Source organism: Ananas comosus, linkage group 5 (assembly GCF_001540865.1).
Source record: "Ananas comosus cultivar F153 linkage group 5, ASM154086v1, whole genome shotgun sequence".
Taxonomy (NCBI): domain Eukaryota; kingdom Viridiplantae; phylum Streptophyta; class Magnoliopsida; order Poales; family Bromeliaceae; genus Ananas; species Ananas comosus.
Genome location: NC_033625.1, coordinates 4,364,313 through 4,383,056, shown reverse-complemented (window position 1 = coordinate 4,383,056; position 18,744 = coordinate 4,364,313). Strand labels below are relative to the sequence as shown.

The 18,744-nt window shown below is 38.4% G+C and overlaps 2 protein-coding genes across 14 annotated transcripts; one reads left to right on the top strand and one right to left on the bottom strand.

Annotated features, from left to right (window-relative positions):
* On the top strand, positions 2,560-4,479 carry LOC109710464 (homeotic protein female sterile-like). Its single transcript, XM_020233053.1, has 2 exons — positions 2,560-2,663; positions 2,944-4,479. The coding sequence occupies exon 2, from the start codon at positions 3,060-3,062 to the stop codon at positions 4,296-4,298; it is 1,239 nt and encodes a 412-aa protein (XP_020088642.1). The 5' UTR covers positions 2,560-2,663; positions 2,944-3,059; the 3' UTR covers positions 4,299-4,479.
* LOC109710462 (uncharacterized protein YciO) lies at positions 5,198-18,615 on the bottom strand. 13 transcript variants are annotated; one of them, XR_002216360.1, is made up of 13 exons: positions 18,369-18,615; positions 18,137-18,255; positions 17,225-17,278; positions 17,093-17,117; positions 15,223-15,345; positions 14,551-14,714; positions 14,374-14,443; positions 13,736-13,834; positions 13,574-13,656; positions 11,651-11,692; positions 11,506-11,559; positions 9,511-9,573; positions 5,198-5,416 (listed from the first exon to the last, which is right to left on the bottom strand). XR_002216360.1 is itself a non-coding variant. In XM_020233045.1 (11 exons), the coding sequence occupies exons 1-9, from the start codon at positions 18,576-18,578 to the stop codon at positions 13,576-13,578; spliced, it is 945 nt and encodes a 314-aa protein (XP_020088634.1). In that variant the 5' UTR covers positions 18,579-18,615; the 3' UTR covers positions 11,420-11,559; positions 11,651-11,692; positions 13,574-13,575. The 13 variants fall into 13 exon arrangements, 9 of the variants coding, with proteins under 9 accessions (XP_020088634.1, XP_020088637.1, XP_020088639.1 ...); XR_002216359.1 differs by lacking the exon at positions 9,511-9,573; XR_002216362.1 differs by lacking the exon at positions 11,651-11,692.

Sequence of the window (18,744 nt, the reverse complement as noted above, 5' to 3'; positions counted from 1 at the left end):
CGTGTGTGTGGGCATGGACAAAGGGGTGGGCAAGAGCGTGTGTGTAGGCATGGACAAAAAGGTGGGCGAGGGCGAGAAGCGGCCGGGGTTGGTGAGGAAAGATGAGGGTTTCAGAAGTACTTTGGATATAAAAAATAAAATATAAACGAAACTTTAACGAAACACTGATAGCGGGGATCAAGGTGAATATTTTTTATTTTTTTAAGAAGGTAAAGTGTAGGTTTTTGAATGATAGAGAGAAAAGTACAAAATCAGGTATTGACAGAGATTTTTTATAATTTAGCCTAAAATAAACACCCCTCTGTAATCTCACACAAACGTATGTAATTATGGTTGATTTTTCTTATGCGTGGAAATTATACTAATGCACGGTTAAAAGCAGCTGATTTGATTCATTTGATGCCTGAATATGCTATTGAAACCGGATGTGGGCTTTTTTTTTTTTTTTTTTTTTTTTAATAAGAGTTTCAACATCCATCCGGAGTGCTGATTCAAGGACCTTTTATCGATACAGGGTATGAACCAATAACAAAAATTTCCCGGGCAAAAGAGTAATCTTAGGTCCACGAGGAAATCTACCATGCCGTAGCTACATTACATCTTCTGTAATTAACCAATTATGTCTCTTTTTTGAGAGAAAAATTATAATGGAGTATTTTTAAAAAATCAAGATGGATTAGGTGAATCCAAAGGGAGTATTTTGATGGGTTAAAGGACATCACATCAGCAATGTGGTCGTTGCATTTTAGTTTTCTCTTTTTTTTTTTCTTTCTCTTTTTTCCTTGGATTCGTATATAAAGACGTACTATCATCATAAATTGCTATAAAAAAAATTAAAATAAACAACCGCGAAGAATTAACTATGGGTGTTTTTCAATGTGCCGCCCAACCAATTAAATACCTGCCCTAGTCACTCACATGGTGAATAATAATAACCCTCTTCAGACAAAAAAAAAAAAAACCTTAAATAAGTGTATAAATATCTGATGAGACCCTTGTCTTTGTTTGGTTGGGAGTTAAAGGGTGGAATAATTCTTTAACCCTCATTTTATTTCCAAACATTCTAAAAAATAAGTGGGGTTAGCTAATCCCATCTAACCCCACCAAACTCCAACCAAACACTATTTTTTATTCATAATAACTCACTATCTTTCTTATCACACATACTCCAACCAATCATTATCCTTTTTTATCAATCATTATATTCTTATCCCACATACCCAACCAAACATTATTTTTTATTATTCTAGACTAACTCTAACTCCCAACCAAACAAAAAAAAAACTTTAACTCCACTTTAATCCTGAACTTAACTCTATCCCTGGAATAGCTGCTTTTTTCTTAACCCCGAACCAAACGGAGGCTTTGGAGAAATTTTTTTTTTCCAGAAATAAGGTAACATGCTATTCGTTTCGTTTATTTCATTTAGAAATAAATTTAGCTGCGAATGTGAATCAACTAAGATTCGAATTTACAACCTCGGATACCAACTCAGTAATTATTCTACGGAGTTGATGTAGTAAACAGAAAGGCTTTTTGGTTGTTGAGAATATGCAAATTTCTTACGCTTGGACAGCTTTTGGAGTTTTACTAATTATTATCTTTAGAGTTTTTTTTTTTTTTTTTTTTTTTTTTTTTTTTTTTTTTGGATTTGAAGCTGCCCTGTTAGGACATTGAAAACTCGACTTGGATTACTATGAATTTGAACGCTGAGGAGTTGTGAGATGTGAGTGACTGGACCCGGTCCGTAGCCACCTAACTCTCTCATCCATTCTTTAAAACTAGGGGTGAAACATTGACGTGGTGGGTCATGTCCAGGTAGTAATTTTCGCATATTAAGTTACAGTGACTGCACTCTGCCCTGCAGCAGATCACTATAAGACTTCCTAAATAATTATCAGCAGCAGACACAGAAAACAGCGGGGACAGTCCCCACAACACAACATGGTACCAAGGCCACTGATCCATCCCTCTCTCTCTCTCTCTCTCTCTCTCTCTCTCTCTCTCTGCGTGTAAACTGTTGCATGTACTCGGCGTATGAGAACATCTCATGCAACGCACTGCTAAAGGGGCCTTAAAATCAGAACCGTATTCAATAAATGTGCTTTTATTATATGCGAAAAACTTACATGCCAGAATTCATACATTTTGAATGGGGAGTTCTTGTAACTTAGAATTATTATTTTATATGTTCCTTTCCCTAGGGTTGTGCTTTTGGATTGCTTAATTCTTTTAAGTATATAATAAATTGTCAAAAATTTTAATTTTGGATTTGCTTAATACTTTTATTTTTAATATATATATATATATATATATATAGAGAGAGAGAGAGAGAGAGAGTCTTTAGTTTTGAAACTGTGGATGATTGATGCAGCACATGCATGAGAGTATGAGACGGGCCTACGGAAGCACCAGGCGCAGGCAATAATTCCACGTCTCTCTCTAAAGATAACTCCCCCTCCCCTCCCCTCCCCTCCTCTCTCTACAACTGCATCCACTGATCCATCCATGATCCATCCATCCACATGCAATAACTTTATAGCTCCTCTTCTCATCCATCCCTTTCTTTTTCTCTCTCTCTCTCTCTCTCTCTCTCTCTCTCCCTTGTTTCTTAATTTCCCTCCTACCCCGTATTGGAGGAGTCATCACCTCCTCCCAGTTAGTTCCCTATTCAACCCTTAGGCACCGTTTGGTTTGGGAATAGGGATAGGGATAGGCCCTTATCCCTCCCTTTATACCCAAACGCTAATTTTTTACCCGAGAATAGTAGTTCTCGGTTATCCCCACCAACACCTCTATTTTCTATATAAAACTTTCTAATATTTTTCTTATCCTCGGGAACAACCCAATTTTCATCCAAACGCTATTTTTCTTATCCCCATACTTGTACCTATCCCTATAATAGCTAGTTCTTGCTTATACCCGAACCAAACGGGACCTTAGTTCCCTATTCAACCCCTCTTTCTCCCTCATCTCTCCACTTCCTCTCTCTCTCTCTATCTATCTCTCCAGAAAGAAGAAGAAGAAGAAGAGGGAAAAAAGAAGAAGAAGAAGAAGAAATGGAGTTAATAACATCACCAGAAGAAGAAGAAGAGGAACAGTGCTCCCCTCGGAAAAGCGGCAGCGACTGCGTCGCCTCCGCCGACTTCGAATTCTGGTCGATGGTGGGCAACAGCAGTACTAGTACTACTTCTACTAATAATAACGCCGCCGCCGCCGCCGACCTCTCCTCCTCCTCATTTTTCCCTTCGTTCCTCACCGCCGACGAGCTCTTCGTCGACGGCGTCCTCCTCCCCCTCCACCTCCTCTCCCTCCCCTCCCAACCCAACCCCACCACCACCGCCACCACCGACAACACAAACGCATCCCAACAACACCATGAACAAGAAGACGAGGAGGAAGGAGAAGAAGGAGGAGGAGGAGGAGGAGAAGCAAAACAAGAAGAACCACCACCACCACCACCACCACCACCACCGAATCCGCAACAACACCCACCACACTTCGTCTCCCCTCCTCCCCCTTCCTCCCCTCCCCCGATCGCCTCTTACAGCATCTGGAGAGAGCTATTCAAGCTCGCCAGAGAGCGAAAGCTCGAGGAGAGAGAAAGAAGAAACAGCAGCGGCAGCACCACTAACAGCAGCAGCAGCAATACTAGCAATACTAGTAATACTACTACTACTACTACTAATAATAATAATAGCAGCAGCAGCGGTAAGGAGATGAGGAGGGGAAGTGCCGGCAGCCACGCGGAGCTGATAAACATCAACATCTGGCCCTTTTCACGCAGCCGCTCCTGCGGAGAGTCCTCCGCCAAGCCGCCTGCTGCCACCGCCACCGCCACCGCCACCGCCACCACAAACCTAAGAAGGTGGGCCCCACGCGTGAGCCGCGTCGGGCCCAACGGCGGCATCCACCTCGGCCGGACCGGCCCGGTGACGATATGGCAGCTGCGGAAAAAGAGCAAGAGCAAGAGCAGCCAAGAATTAGAGAAATCAAATATTCGCGGCGGCGATGAAAACGGTGCCGACAGCAGCAGCAGCAGCAGCAAGAAAGGATCGGGAGGCGGTGGCGGGGGCGGAGTTCGGGTGCTAAATTTGAACGTGAACACCTGCATCGGGTACCCGAACCCGGCGGGGTGCCGGGCCGGAGGCAGTGGTCGGAGGAGCGGCAACACTAGTAGCGGCAGTGATGGCGGTGATAGTGGCGGCGGTGGCGGTGGCGGTGGTGGTGGTGATGGTGGTGGAGGGAATGGGAGTATGTTTAATCTAAGAACCATTTTCTCTAAGAAGGTTTATTAATTGATGCATGTGTATATATATATATATCTATCTATCTATCTATCTATCTATCTAGCTATGGTAATTTATGTGTATGTATAGAGACTACTATTATGGATCTCATTTTCTATCTTTTTGCAATGTATTGTGTGTAATTTATCTAATCACGGCCTCTTAATTAGAAGGTTAGTTTTTCTTTTTATCTTTCTTTTTTTTAAAAAAAAAATGAAGTGCATGTATTTCCTTTGAATGGAGATTCCTAAAAAAGTGTTGGACACTTGGTACTTTTTTTTTCTTTTTAATTTTCTTTCTTTTTTTTTTTTTTTTTTTTTTTTCTTTTTTTTTTCCTTTTGATCAATTCTATGAGGTAAAGCGTGCAGCATCAGAGCGTTTGGGGACCTCTCAATTATTATAGATTTATNTTTTTTTTTTTTTCTTTTTTTCTTTTTTTTTTCCTTTTGATCAATTCTATGAGGTAAAGCGTGCAGCATCAGAGCGTTTGGGGACCTCTCAATTATTATAGATTTATTTATAGGCCACTTTGAAATAGGCTCTGAACCTTTCTCTTTTCCCCCTATTTCTTTCTCATTTTCTATTTATTGCAATGTAAGTTATGTTAATTAGTTAAATGAAAGATCTTACCGAACTAAGCAGTGTTCAGAGTGTCTCAAAAAGAGCATCAAAGATTACTGAAACTGGCTAGCTAGTACTACAAATAATCTAACTTAAGGCCTCATGCAAAGAGAGAGACTGCACCAAACTGCTAAGAAAGGACTTGGCTTTGTAATTTATACAGAAAAAAGAATATATATATATCTCACAAGTCTAGGTAGAATACTATTTATAGTAGATACATAATATTTACTATTAACTCTTTAGCTCTTGAATCTATAACTACCGTATAGTAAACTCAAGGCATCTAACGAAAAAAAGTGGACACTAAATATTATTTCTATACAAGTAATAATTAATATTTTAGCGCCAGTTTATATCTTACACCTCTTTGAACATTAGTGTCCTTATCTATCAGCTAACTCTAAAAAGTTAGCAGGAGAAAACAACATAAACAGTCTTTTTGATGCAAATCGCCATTCAGTTGAAGTTTTTGTCGATTTTGCTAAGTTGTCGTCAACACATCACTGTAGACAAATAGTGAAAAATTGATATTAAAAAGGCTGATTTAAAAAAAAAAATCTCACGATGGATAATAACGGAAAATAAACAGGTATCCTTAAGAAAAAAGTAATGTCTATTGGTTCTTAATATGTTGACATATTTATTCATATAATACCATAATTTACGTTAAGTGAATTAATTAATAGGCCAGCACTTTGAAGAATCTAGGCCTTTTTGCATAAAAAATCCACTTATTTTGGGCTTTTGCAAAATTGGATCACTTTTTTCGTTTTTGCAGATTCGGTCCGTTTTTTCAGTAAACTGACCAAAATACCCTTATTATATATTTTTTTTTCGTTCTTTTTTCGAGCCCGCCGCCGAGCCCCTCCTCCGCCTCCGCAAGCCGAACCCTCCTCCTTTCCCGCCAGCCGCCGCCGAGCCACCTACCGTCGTCTCGCTACCTTTTCTCTTCTCCTCTTTCTTTCACTCATCAAAGCCCCTTTCACTCCCCGTCGCCTCCTCAAGGCAGCCGCAAAGTCCGCGTCCTACCTAGCCTCCAAATGCGAAACCGCCGCGCGTCGGTCACGAAGTGCCCAGGGGCGGAGCAAGCTCCTCGTCAAGCTCAGGCTCGAGAGTTCCCGATCGTTCCCGTTTCAGCGAAGTCCGCTGTACGAGCCCCTTCTCTCCCCCGCCGCCGCGCGAGCCAGCCCACCGTCGGCTCATCGGCGTCAGCCGGTCGCGATAGCCAGTACCGCCCCTTGCGACGCGCTCGGTCACCGTCAATCTCTCCTCGTACTCCCTTGTGAGCCTCGTACCCCACCGTGAGTCTTCGTCGCGTCACCGTTCTCCGTTGCCGTCGCCAGCCACGCCCATTAATGTGTAATGCGTGCACCATTGCACCATTAACATTAATGGTTGCACCTTTACCATTAATGTGTAGATGGTGCACCATTACACTATGAAGAAGAGAAGAGCAGCCGCAGCGTGCCTGCGCCGACGCGCTTGTTGCACCGGGACCAACTCCGCCGCCGACCGGGCCGCACGCCTTTGGCCCGCGCCAAGAGCAGCCGCGATCAGGCCTCCCCCGCCGCCGCGACGCTCAAGCGGCCGGGGGGTCGGCCGCGCCGGGCTCAGTGGGGGGATCGGTTAACGGCGCGAACTCTAGCAGCAGCTGGACAGAGGTCCGGCTGGCTTGCGCGATGGCGAGATGTAGTTAGGCGAACGCGGACGCCTGTGACGGCAGTGCCGGCAGAGCACACCGCGCGCCAATCCGGAGTCGCTACGCTCAGCCGCCGCGCGAACTGTCCGCAAGCCTCTTCATCCGCCGCTGCCAACGACAGCTGACGAGCGACGTGCGGCGGAGAGCGGCTCAGGCGACGAGAGAACGACGGGTGACGGCGGCAAATGGGGCCGTCGCCGCCATGGTGGGCTCGGACGGCGACGGAGACGAACGGGTTCGTGGGGTGGTCAGGCCGGCGGCGGGGGGAGAGGAGGAGGTGGTCGGGGCGCGGTGGAAGGGGTGAGTGAGGAGCAAGGGTGAAGAGGATGAGGTCGTGAGAGAGGGAGGCGACGGTTCGATCCGCTATTTATTCGGCGCAGAAAAAAATAAGAACGACATAAACGAGAGAGAGAGAGAAAAGAGGAAAGACGAAAAAGTATATGAGATATTTTGGTCGTTTGCACTGTGAAAAAGCTAGCGATTGCAAATCGAAAAAGGTGGCCCGGTTTTTCAAAAGTCAAGAATAATGTGAATTTTTTTATGCAAATTGGCAGAATTATGTAGCACTCTTGCTAAATTTAAATTTAGTGATAACTAGTAATTATACTTTTGCTGCTTATTGTCAGAGATTCAGATAGACAGTGGGCTGCTTTTTTTCCCCACAAACGTCTTTTTGATTGGACACCTTATTGAAGAAATATATATATATGTGTACTATATATATATAGATAGGAGAGAGAGGAGAGAGAAAGAGTTTTGAGCTAATGATACTTTTACAAGTATCACATCACAGTGCTATTAGGTTTTAAGCATTTAGATTAATTTTTGATTATTTAATAGTCCTTGGATTAAAAAACTATTCCACCTCCACCACCTAACGCCACCATATTTCAACTCATCTTCCAAAAAAGTGCTAATAACACAAAGTTAACCCCATGATATTTTTACAAGTATTCTATAGCCCTACTCTCTCTCTCTCTCTCTCTCTCTCTCTCTCTCTATATATATATATATATATATATATATATATATATACACTATAGTAAAAAGACCCGCGCTTTGCAGCGAATAGAAATCATAATAGTAATTAATAATAATAAAATATTAAATATTTTTTTGTGGATCTCATTTGGCACATCTACTAAATGTATCTCATTGTAGGCGGTAGATATGAACCCGACGATGCCTTTTCCTGCAATGTTGATAATGACGGCAACGACGATCTCTCCGACCGTGGCGGAAGAAAGAATTGGGTGCACATGAGAGAGAGAGAGAGAGAGAGAGAGAGAAGGCGAGGGGGGGGGCAGGGGAGGAGGCGATAGTGTGTAGCTAAAAATGATAAATAAAGAATTAATGAACAAATCGGAGATAAAGAATTGAAAGTTCGATGGAAGGAGGAAAAGGGGTCATGACGTCATGAAGAATAATTGGAGGTTAGAGGTTAGGATACTAGATAGTAGTAGGACTATTTAAATATACTAATTAGAAGTTTGGTGGTGGAACCATTTACATTAATTGAAAGTAGTGGAGGGAAGGTAGTGAGACCATTTAAATGCATTAATTGAAAGTTTGATTAATGAGACCGTTAAAATGCATATTGAAAATTTAGTGAATATGATGAATAATTAGACATAGAGAGATTAGGATCGTAGATAGTAGTAGGACCATTTAAATATACTAATTGGAAGTTTGGTAGTGAAATCATTTATATTAATTGAAAGTATAGTGGAGGAAAGATAGTGAGACCATTTAAATGCACTAATTGAAAGTTTGGTTAATTGGACCGTTAAAATGTATATTAAAAATTTAGTGATGGAAATAAGAAAAGTCACATGCTAGTGAGGGTAAAGAAAAACTTACCACGTGACAACAAATATTGAGGATATATATATATATAGTTGAGCTAGAATACTTCTAAAAGCATCAAAAGGATGGTGCTTGTGAGTTTTTAACTCTTGGATAGAGAAATGTAGGGTTGGGATGATGGTGGTAGGTGGTGGTAGATGAAATAGTGTTTGATCCAAGGGCTATTAGTAATCAAGGAGTAGATCCAAGGGCTAAAAACCTAATAGCACCAAAGGGGTGATACTTGTAAAAGTATTCTAGCTCAATTATATATATATATATATTTATATAGGGACGAAGTCTCCTCAATACAAATTGTACCATATGAAACTGTTAACAAATAAATTTTACCACAGCCAATTTGGATGAGAAATGCACTGAAGTGATCTCAAATAAAAGATTTGATAAATTTTTTTAAAAAAACCATTATGGACTCCAATCCCATAAACATTATTATACTATTTTTTTAAAGAAAATTTGTTTACTAGGTCAGGTGTAGAGTATTTTCTTCTGTAACCACTTATGTCAATCACAAGGCTTTTTATATAGAAGATTGACTAATTAAATAATATTTTTTAGATAATACTATATCGAACAGTACTATGACGATAATACATACAGTGGGGCCAAACATGTGATAATGATGCATTTCAAAATTTGAACACACAGAAGTGGCCAAGGAAGAAATAATGGATCTTTGTAGTTGTATGGTGTGTTAGTTGTGAGCTGTGGCTTTGTTTCAATTCTCTGCATCATGTCATGTGTTTTGGAGGAGAGGGGGGGTTTCTCTCTCTCTTTGGTTGTGGTTGAGATGAGGTGGGAGTAGCAGAGAGATCACATGGAGTGTGCTTTGTAAACATGTAGAGAGAGAGAGAGAGAGAGAGAGAGAGAGAGAGAGAGAGAGAGAGAGTTTTCTCTACAATATATACTAGATGTAGGTGGCATGACTACATTGGTTGCTATAAGTTGATGTATGTTTTATTTTGCAATTAATTAATATCGTGATCCAATCATAATGTGACATGTAAGGAGAAATAAGGAAATTTTCTACACCTGCCATGTAGAGGATCTTCCGAAAAGAAAGATGCCCACTGGGTTCCCATTTCTGTGGCCGTACTGTGACAAAAAAATTTTTATACCGATTTGGTTCGGCTACAAATAAAAACTAGCTATTGCAGGAATAAATATAAGTATAAAAATAAAAAAAATAGCGTTTGAATAAATAATATAGAATATAAAAAAATATTAAATAGTTTTATATAGAAAATAGAGGTGTTGTTAGGAATAGTTATAACCGATTATTATAGGTAACTGAAAATTACTGTTCTCGGATAAAAAATTAGCGTTTGGGTATAAAGGGGATAAAGACCTATCCCTATCCCTATTCCTATCCCCTAACCAATTAATTTAAAAGATTATCTAATATCTAGTGCTTAATTTTTCTTTAAAAAAAGAGGGGAAAATTTTCAAAAGCAAATAAAACAAATTGTTGGGTTTCGGTGAGTTGGATTAGGGGTCAGCTTGCTTCTACTGCTGTAGAGCATAACATTCTCGAATAAAAATAATATTCAAATAAATAGTAATTGAAAAGGTATTATAAATATTTGTAAAAATTAGAGTTTTCAAATTTAAGAATGAAAAACCTAATTTTAGTGTTGATTATCAAAAATAAAAGCACAAGCTGAACCACACAAGTCTCGAAAGCACTAGGGCATCCAACTCCAACCCATATATATATGGCCATGTTATGCAGTTATTCAATATAAAAACAATAATAGTTAATTAATGATCCTTATAGTGGACATAATAATAAAAACAAAAATAAAATAAAATATTATTTTAATATAAAATTATTATATTATTCATAATTATACTATTTATTTACAATCATATAAAATATTTAAGTAATTGAAAATTTTGAGAGTATTGCTACTTGTGCAGCTATAACATAGCTATAATAATGGTGTAAATCTTACACCGTCCGCTTTTTTGGTCTAAATTTACTCACTTATCGCATCAAATTTTTTTTAAATTTAAAATTGTGTAGAATTTACCCCAAACTCTAGATTTTTAATTTTAGAAAAAAAGTGACAACACAAGAGAGCGAGGTGAACTCTTGAACGAACGAACATAAGATTTACATTCTTGTTAGGGAGCCCAAGTAGCATAGTAATTTAGTTAGAATATTTACATTTAGTTCTTCTTTTGCCATTTTATTTTTTATTTTTCATACTTATAATTTTAATTTTTATAAAGAAATCATTGTACGGGGAAATTTAAGATTCATCTCTCTATTATTCGGTATATTCATAATAATCCTTTTTTAAAAAACATAACGAAAAATATAAATTAATTAAAATTTTAAATATTAGTTATTAAATTTTTTGTCACCTGCGCTGAGAACGGTTTACGTGTATCCATTGCAGTAATGTTATTTTTTGTTGTTGTTATTATTGATTCTGGTCGGCCGTACGAAGGGTGGGGGAACCGACTGACGGGTGACGACCGCCACCATGTGCGCACCAGAGATTGACAGCCCAATCACAGATGCCGCGTCATCAAGACGAGGACTTATTCTCGGGAGTCGCGCACGCGCGAGGAAACATACGTTCGTGTATGCATATGTCCTCTCTCCCTCTGCCTCTCCTTCCCCCATATTTGTGTCTCGTCTCTTTTTAGGTTTCTGGGCCCTCTCACATGGAAATAAATAAAAGTTGTCGAAAGAAAAAAAAAAAAAAATCCATTCGAATGATCCTGCTCCTCTTTTAATGACCTAATTCTACGGGGCAAAAAAAAAAAAAAAGGGTTGGGTTAACCGATCTTTTTACGGCCTAAAATTGATATTGAAGTCTAACTAGTGCTATTACATAAAATAAAAATAGGATAAAAATATATAAAAATATATTTTTGTGTTTTTTAGTAGAACTGTAGAAAATATATTATAATCGACTAATCGCGAGATGCAGAACGTAAGAGCTTAGTGTGATAAATTTATGACATATTCAAATATTGGCTAAATAAAATATTAGGTAAAGATTTGAAACTTACGAGTAACCTCGGTCGGTAGGCACGCAGGATACCTTTCTCTTTTAGCTGGAAGGACTGTAGGAAATGTCAATGAGTCATTCGCCGCATATGTTCAATTGAATTAGAAAAAACAATATTTACGAAAGAAATAAAAAATTGTTTGAACCTCTTAAAAGGGAAGGGTTTTCTGAGCCTTTGCTGTGTGAGTCTACAAAAGAAAAAAAAAAAAAAAAAAAAAGGTTTGATCCTCTTATAAACAAGTGAAGGATTTTCTGAGCCGTTGATGCCTGAGTCATTTAAGTGTTTATTGTTAAAGAATATAAAATAATTGTTGTTCTTTAAAAATTTAAGCTATTAAACACCGAGGAATATGATACTACAGTAAAAAATTTTGAGTTCGAATTCTATCAAACTTTTAATATTATTAATTTTCTTTGATTTAATTTAAGTTCACGTTTTAAACCAATTAAAATAGTTTAAGCCCAGATATAAGAGAAAATATTAAATATTTATAATCAAAAAATATATATATTTAAATAGCTTAAATTTTTAAAGAACAACAATCGTTCACGTTCTATATCTATACCATCTATAGTATAGTAGTATAGAACGTTGATCTACAAGAGAAACGTCCTTGGGTACGTGTAGCACAACTCTTCAGAAAATATCCCCCCGGTCTGGGTTTAATAACCTAACATGAATCAATTAATTTATGACCTATTATTGATTTAACTGCATGGTGAAGGAATGAAAGATTAAATCAAGTGTTTCTGCCAAAATTGTGTTATGGATGCACTTCGACGAATCCCTTCTGATTGTTCAGTCGACAAAAAAAAAAAAAAAGGAGGAAAAAGAACCACAGGTTTTATCTAACGGATTCTGAGAGTTGAGGCATAAGACAAAAACTGCGAGGAGGAAAAAACAAAAAAAAAAAAACGAAAAACTTACTTTCTTCTTGTTATTTCCTTTGATCACACTGATACTTTTCTACTTTTTCTAGCTTTACTGGAATGAGTTAAAAAGCACAATTAAGGCAAAAGGTATACCATGTATTTCAGTTTCACTCAATAGCAAATTCTCTTTTTTAAGTTTTGGCAAGTGAAACAATCTCCCAAGTAACATAATAGTTTCGAATCAAAGTTTCTATTATATGCATTAGAAATCAAAGAGCAAAAACAAATACCTCCTTGTAAACAAGCAAGGGAGAAGAAATTATGTAATGCAAAATAGACCATGTTCGATTGCTATCAGAAGTTCTACTGAGATGCAGCTACATTTTGTTGATGCCTGAAGTTCAGTTGGAGTAAAGAGGTGAGGCTGCTCACATGCCAATATGATCAAGCTGGGTACTACTATGCAAATAAGAAGCAATTTTTAAACAACATTTTACGTACCGCTGAGCATATAACCACAATAAACTTGTATAGCAGAAAAGCGGAACACGTAAAGAACATTAAAAACCGATAAGCACGTCACTTTATTCATCTAGCATATCTGGTAGTTTAACATACCAATTGTTTCAAGATTCCATTTGTAAATGATGTTTTCCTAATCTGTCCAGGAATTGCACTTTACAGGAAAATTATCATGGTTCTCTTTTGCTAGAAAGAGATACACGAGGCCCTAATACTTAATGATTTCAGTATCAGGCAGCATGGGACTTTTATGACTCGATAAAGAGAAATGAAATTAGGAGATAATAATGAAACAACAAGGCCACGCTGTAAATTGAAGAAACAAAATTTTATTTATTTAGTACGAGTTCAGCTATACAAATTAACAGCATCATATTTTCCAATTCAAGTTAAATCTAAGTAGCTACAAAGATGCAGCAATATAAACAAGTCCTCCTAAAACCATGTTCGAAGCATAACAGGGAAATACTACATTTTCATGTACAGGCAACTTAGGCGATTCTAGTATGAACTACATGGTCAGCTACTAAACAGCTACTCAAGATCATGTTGCTTGCATATGTACAGTGTCTTTTTCTAAAAGTGTAGTCCTTTATGATCAGTAAAGGAAGCTGTCAACCAAAGCAGAAAAATGAAAACAATAAAATGGGAGACCATTTTGTTGGCAGAATTACCTTCAAGCCGCTTGAAGAACAGCCAGCTCTGGTTGTGGACCATGATCTTCGCCTTCCGCTACCATCCAGTCTAACTTTGGGCCCTAAATAGCAGCAAAAGAGATGATTTGAGTCTCAATTAATTGTCTTTTCTATTTTAGTCATTGTGTTGATTAACTATACCTTTCCTTGTCGAATTATCCTAGGATAGCTTCCAGTCATATCAACAACAGTGGATGGGTCAGCCACTCTGAGACCACCATCAACTACAAAATCAAGACCCTGGAAAAAAAGGAAAAGAAAAATAAAAGCCATTGTGTTCAATTTCCAAGAATCAAGGTTTTAATCTCAACCTATCAAATAGAATAGTTCTCATTTCTTAGGTAGAAACTTCCTGCTTGACCAGGTTCAGGAATTCAAGCTACCAAAAAACCCATGAACCTCCTTTCAAGCCAGAGAACCAGATAGGGGGCTTTTGGATTGATAAAGTTGCAATTTAGTCATAAATCAAGTTAATTAAGAGTAATCACATTAATCTTGTCATCCATCATGAAAACACCAAGAAGATCCGGTAGTTAGTCATGGCTTAAATTCTTGACAACAAGTTCCTTTTGAATTGTTCCAAAGTCATTTTTCGTAGAAAGATCCAAAATCCAATATTTTTATTCTCACCAAACTTGATTGTTTTCAACCAAACTACAATAACATCAATCCAAACAGCCCCATATTTGAAAATTTCCGGGACATGAGAGAAATGGGGGGCAGGAACGCCGAAGTGAGAGAGGGAAGGGGCACGAGAAATCGTTCAGACAATTGTATACCTCTTTCTCGTAAACATCTGCAATAATAGCAGGATCAAGTATCCACTGATCTTCAGAAGGCCACTTCACACTGCATCAACTAAACGTTGTTAGCCGCCGAGCTTTGTTCGGAAACAATTATGACTAAGTTCTCTATAATATAGCAAAAATGAAATTTGCTAGTTCGGTAATTACAACCTTGTGCATATCAAAGGCGCATCCAACCTCTGCAATATAGCTTGGCATATGACATCATCTGGTATACGAACACCAACATGCTTCCTTTGTGCATATTTAGTAGTGGCTCCATTTCTTATGCATTGTTTTGGCAGTTGTTTACTCGCAGGTAAAATAAAAGTGTACTGGTTAAAGGATAAAATAGTGATAGTTATATTCTATCTAGCTGAGAAAAAAAAATGTTTCTTTTTATTTGTTTTTTGCTTATGCACCCCATGGAAGTATGTGAAACAGCACAAGTACCCCTGCAAATTTGGTATTTGCCCGCATTCCTCTGAAAACCAGATATTATGCCACTGCCAAGATATCCGTGCAAAAACTGTAATTGAATAGATCTGCCTCAACAGCATGTGCTGACAATCCCCAAATAAACAAGGTTCCTAGGAGGACACATGCAAATACCACCTTTGCAGAGCTATTTAAGAAATCTTACATCTGTGCCTCGAGAAGTATTTAAGAAATCTCACATAATCGCCAGGAGAAGTATTTAAGAAATCCTACATAATTGCAGGGTTTTATATATATATATATATATATATATATATATATATATATATATATATATATATATGCAAAATGGCCCCTGAAATGTACCATTTAAGAAATTTAAAACTTCAAAAAGATGATCCTCACCGGCCCAGGCAAACAATGTTTAACAGCTCGAAATATATTTGTTTGACCTTGGTTATTACCACGAGGAAATCCTGTTGTGTAGGTGTCTATGTCTTTCAAAGAGTGGCACAGAATACTAAGTGGCTGCATCAGTAAGTATAGATCAAGTAAGGAAAGTGCAGGATAAGTGGTGCAAGAAAGTGCATAACATTGTTTAACCTTCTCACAGCTTAACATCACCATCAGCAAGAAAAATGAAAAATGAGGTGCAAAATAATCTATTTACAAACATACCCTTACACAATTTGAATTTTGATATATGTCTTTCAAAAAATTGAGCTCTTACACATATATCCTAGCACTTAAAAAAGGCCTCTCTTTAGTCCTAACAAATACCTAATTCAAACCAACTTCAATGAATTGAGTGACTACCCAACTTCCAACTTAAGATAAGGGTGTTTCCAAAAGCAACTTGAGAAGATATGAAAATTCATATACCAGATATATGACACCTGAATAGTCTCACATTGGATGAAAAGGAGATTATGATTAGATGTACAAGGATCAAGGACGCTAATATTAATTACTTAGTTAAGCATTTTGGACTAGTCGTTTCGGTCCCATGAATTATTAGTTATAGTGGACTAGATAGTTTCATTTGGTATTAAAGATAGTTCGCCAACCATAAGTGTGATAGTTAAGTGTTATGCGGAATAAAATGCTACACCACGGATTTGGTAGAAGTCATCTCTTGAACCCGTATGAGCCACGTTTAGAATCTCACAGCGCCAGATAGGGGTGGCAATCCAGCTCGCTGTTCGGCGAGCCAGCTCGTGTTCGGCTCGAAATAGGCTCGAGATCGAATCGCTCGTTTAGTAAACGAGCCGAAACACGAGCTGAATTTTTCAGCTCGTTTAATAAACGAGCCAAACACGAGCTGGGTTAGCTCGCTCGTGTTCGGCTCGATAACAGCTCGAATACATATATTTTATATTTATGTAATTATTTAATTTATATTTTTATATAATATAAATAAATAATTATATATATAATATATATATTTTTATTATTTAATTTTTAGCAAAATAAAAATAAAAATGCGAGCTTAATTATAAAAAGACTTATTTATATGTAAAGTTTCAGCTATTAGATCAAAGTATAATGGATAAGATTTTATAAATTTATTTTTTATATATATTTAATCTAATCCTTTTTAATTTATTGTTCGTTGGCTAGCTCGTGAGCCAGCTCGTATTCGGCTGGTTAATAAACGAGCGGAACACGAGCTGAATTTTTCGGCTCGATACTTTAACGAGCCAGCTAGTATTCGACTCGTTTAATAAACGAGCCAAACACGAGCCGACCCCAGCTCGCTCGTGTTCGGCTCATTTACACCCCTAGCGCCAGATGATTCTGAACTATGTATGTGATTGGACTTGGGCTTGATCAGGATATTAAGGTCTAAACGAGGCGACTGTGTGACACCCAAATAGTCTTATATCGGATAAGAAAGGAATTATGATTGGATATATAAGGATCAAAAACTCTTGCATGAATAACTAGACTTAAGTATCTTGGGCTAGTGGTTTGGGCCGAACGAGTTATTATAGTGGACTAGGTTGTTACAGGTATATATATGAACATAGTTGATTTTCCAAAGCTATAAGCGCAGTGAAATATTTAGATATACATGCTTGCAAAATTATCTATCAACATACGTATCCCTACAAAATCTTAACTTTAATTTGTATATACATAAGTAGACAGATAATTTTGCAAGAATATATGTGGAAGAGCCCCAAGAAAAATTTATCCTGTCATTTGTATTTCGTTCCTGCAGTAAGTTTCATACACATTTTAACATTTACTTGGTGGCATGGATATGTCTTGCCTTTGAGTCTCCTATGCCTTTGATTCTGCAAAAAGAAGCAAAAGATGACTGTCAAAAAAGACTTTTACACTTAAAAATATTACAATTTGTAGGCGCTAAACAGATTAAAGTGAGATAGGGAGTGTATCATACCTGCGAAGGCGCTCAATGGAAGAGGGAATTTTCAGATCACAAACAATTGAGTAGCTGAAATCAAGAGAAACACATAGCCAAATGGTAACATGTAAATAACAGAGAAAATATTTGCTGTAATGAAAAAAGTACTGAAAATCCAACTTTAATTGAGCAATAGTATATTTCAAGATATAAATTAGCCAGTTGATTAAAAACACAGATGTACATGCGAACAACCCCCCTGTGCAAGCACACACGCACATAAAAGCAACCATGCATGCGTTCGCACAGGGTGTGCCTATTCGGTCTGAAATGAATTACGGAGCCAAATCATTGAGTCATTTCGGTCAATTCAGTTCACTTTAATTAATAATTTGAATAGGTCCATTGAGCATAAAAGAACCTACAAAACTAATTATCCAAATATCCAAAGACTAGATACATATTAGCCATTAGATGATGATTGAGCGCCAGGAGTGCTTAAAACCTGCATTCTTGCCAATAAGGTGGAAAGTTTTCAGCATTATCAACTACAAGCCCTATTAAAATGATCTCACAAGTCTAATGCAATCTTAAGGCCCGAATTCAATCTAAGACAAGTTATTATTGACGAATTAACATGCAAAAGATTTGAATGAGCGCCCCTTACAAATGTTTTGCAATCACTGCAAGAATGAACCATCACATGAACGGGTGAAGCTCATGTTGATCAAGTTTTCATGTTTTGTGGCTTTATAAGGGACAAGTTGAATTTGTTCATCACATTAACAACACATAATACACTAACATAATTCATAAAAACCTTCCAACTAAGTTATCTTTTATGAGATTCAACACCAGGTACATCTCATAAATCATTCAAAGTGCAAACCGAATTATTCACTGCTTAAGGGACAATGTAAAGATGAATAGGACGAGCAAAGCGCATACACAGTATCCGTGGGGATTACCCCAACTGCTCCTTCCTTAATGAGATCGATGATAGGCTCCAGCTTCCACGTATCCTCTCCCGAAGGGTCCACCTTCACGTATACCATCCCCTCTCCCTTCTACTACACCAAAATCCGAATGCGTAACGATACGAAAATCCAAAACCGGGGCAAACTTACAGTAGATTTAGCAATCGAGGCATGGATTAGAAGCGGAAACGAAGGATCGGAACCTTGAAGAGGCGCTGAGACGAGTACTTCAACCGCTTAGGGCTTCGCTTCAGCGTCGCGAAGAAGGAGGAGGAGGGGAACGAGGCGCGGAGACGCCAATTCCGAAGGGGCGGCGGCGCCGCCGCCGGGCGGCGGAGTCCGACGACGGCGCGGCGGAAGGAGAGTCCCGGCACGGCGGCGGCGGCGGAGGCGGTGGCGGTGGCGGAGGCCATTTGGATCACCGGTGAGCGGGGTGGGGTTGCTTCGAGAAGGGGAATATGCGGGAGCGGAGTGGGTCTCTTTTGTATTTATAGACGTGCGGAAGTGGCCGGGGCCTTCGAGAAGGATGTATGCGGACGCTCTCAAAGGAAATTTGTGTGGGGGCTGGGGAGTTCATGG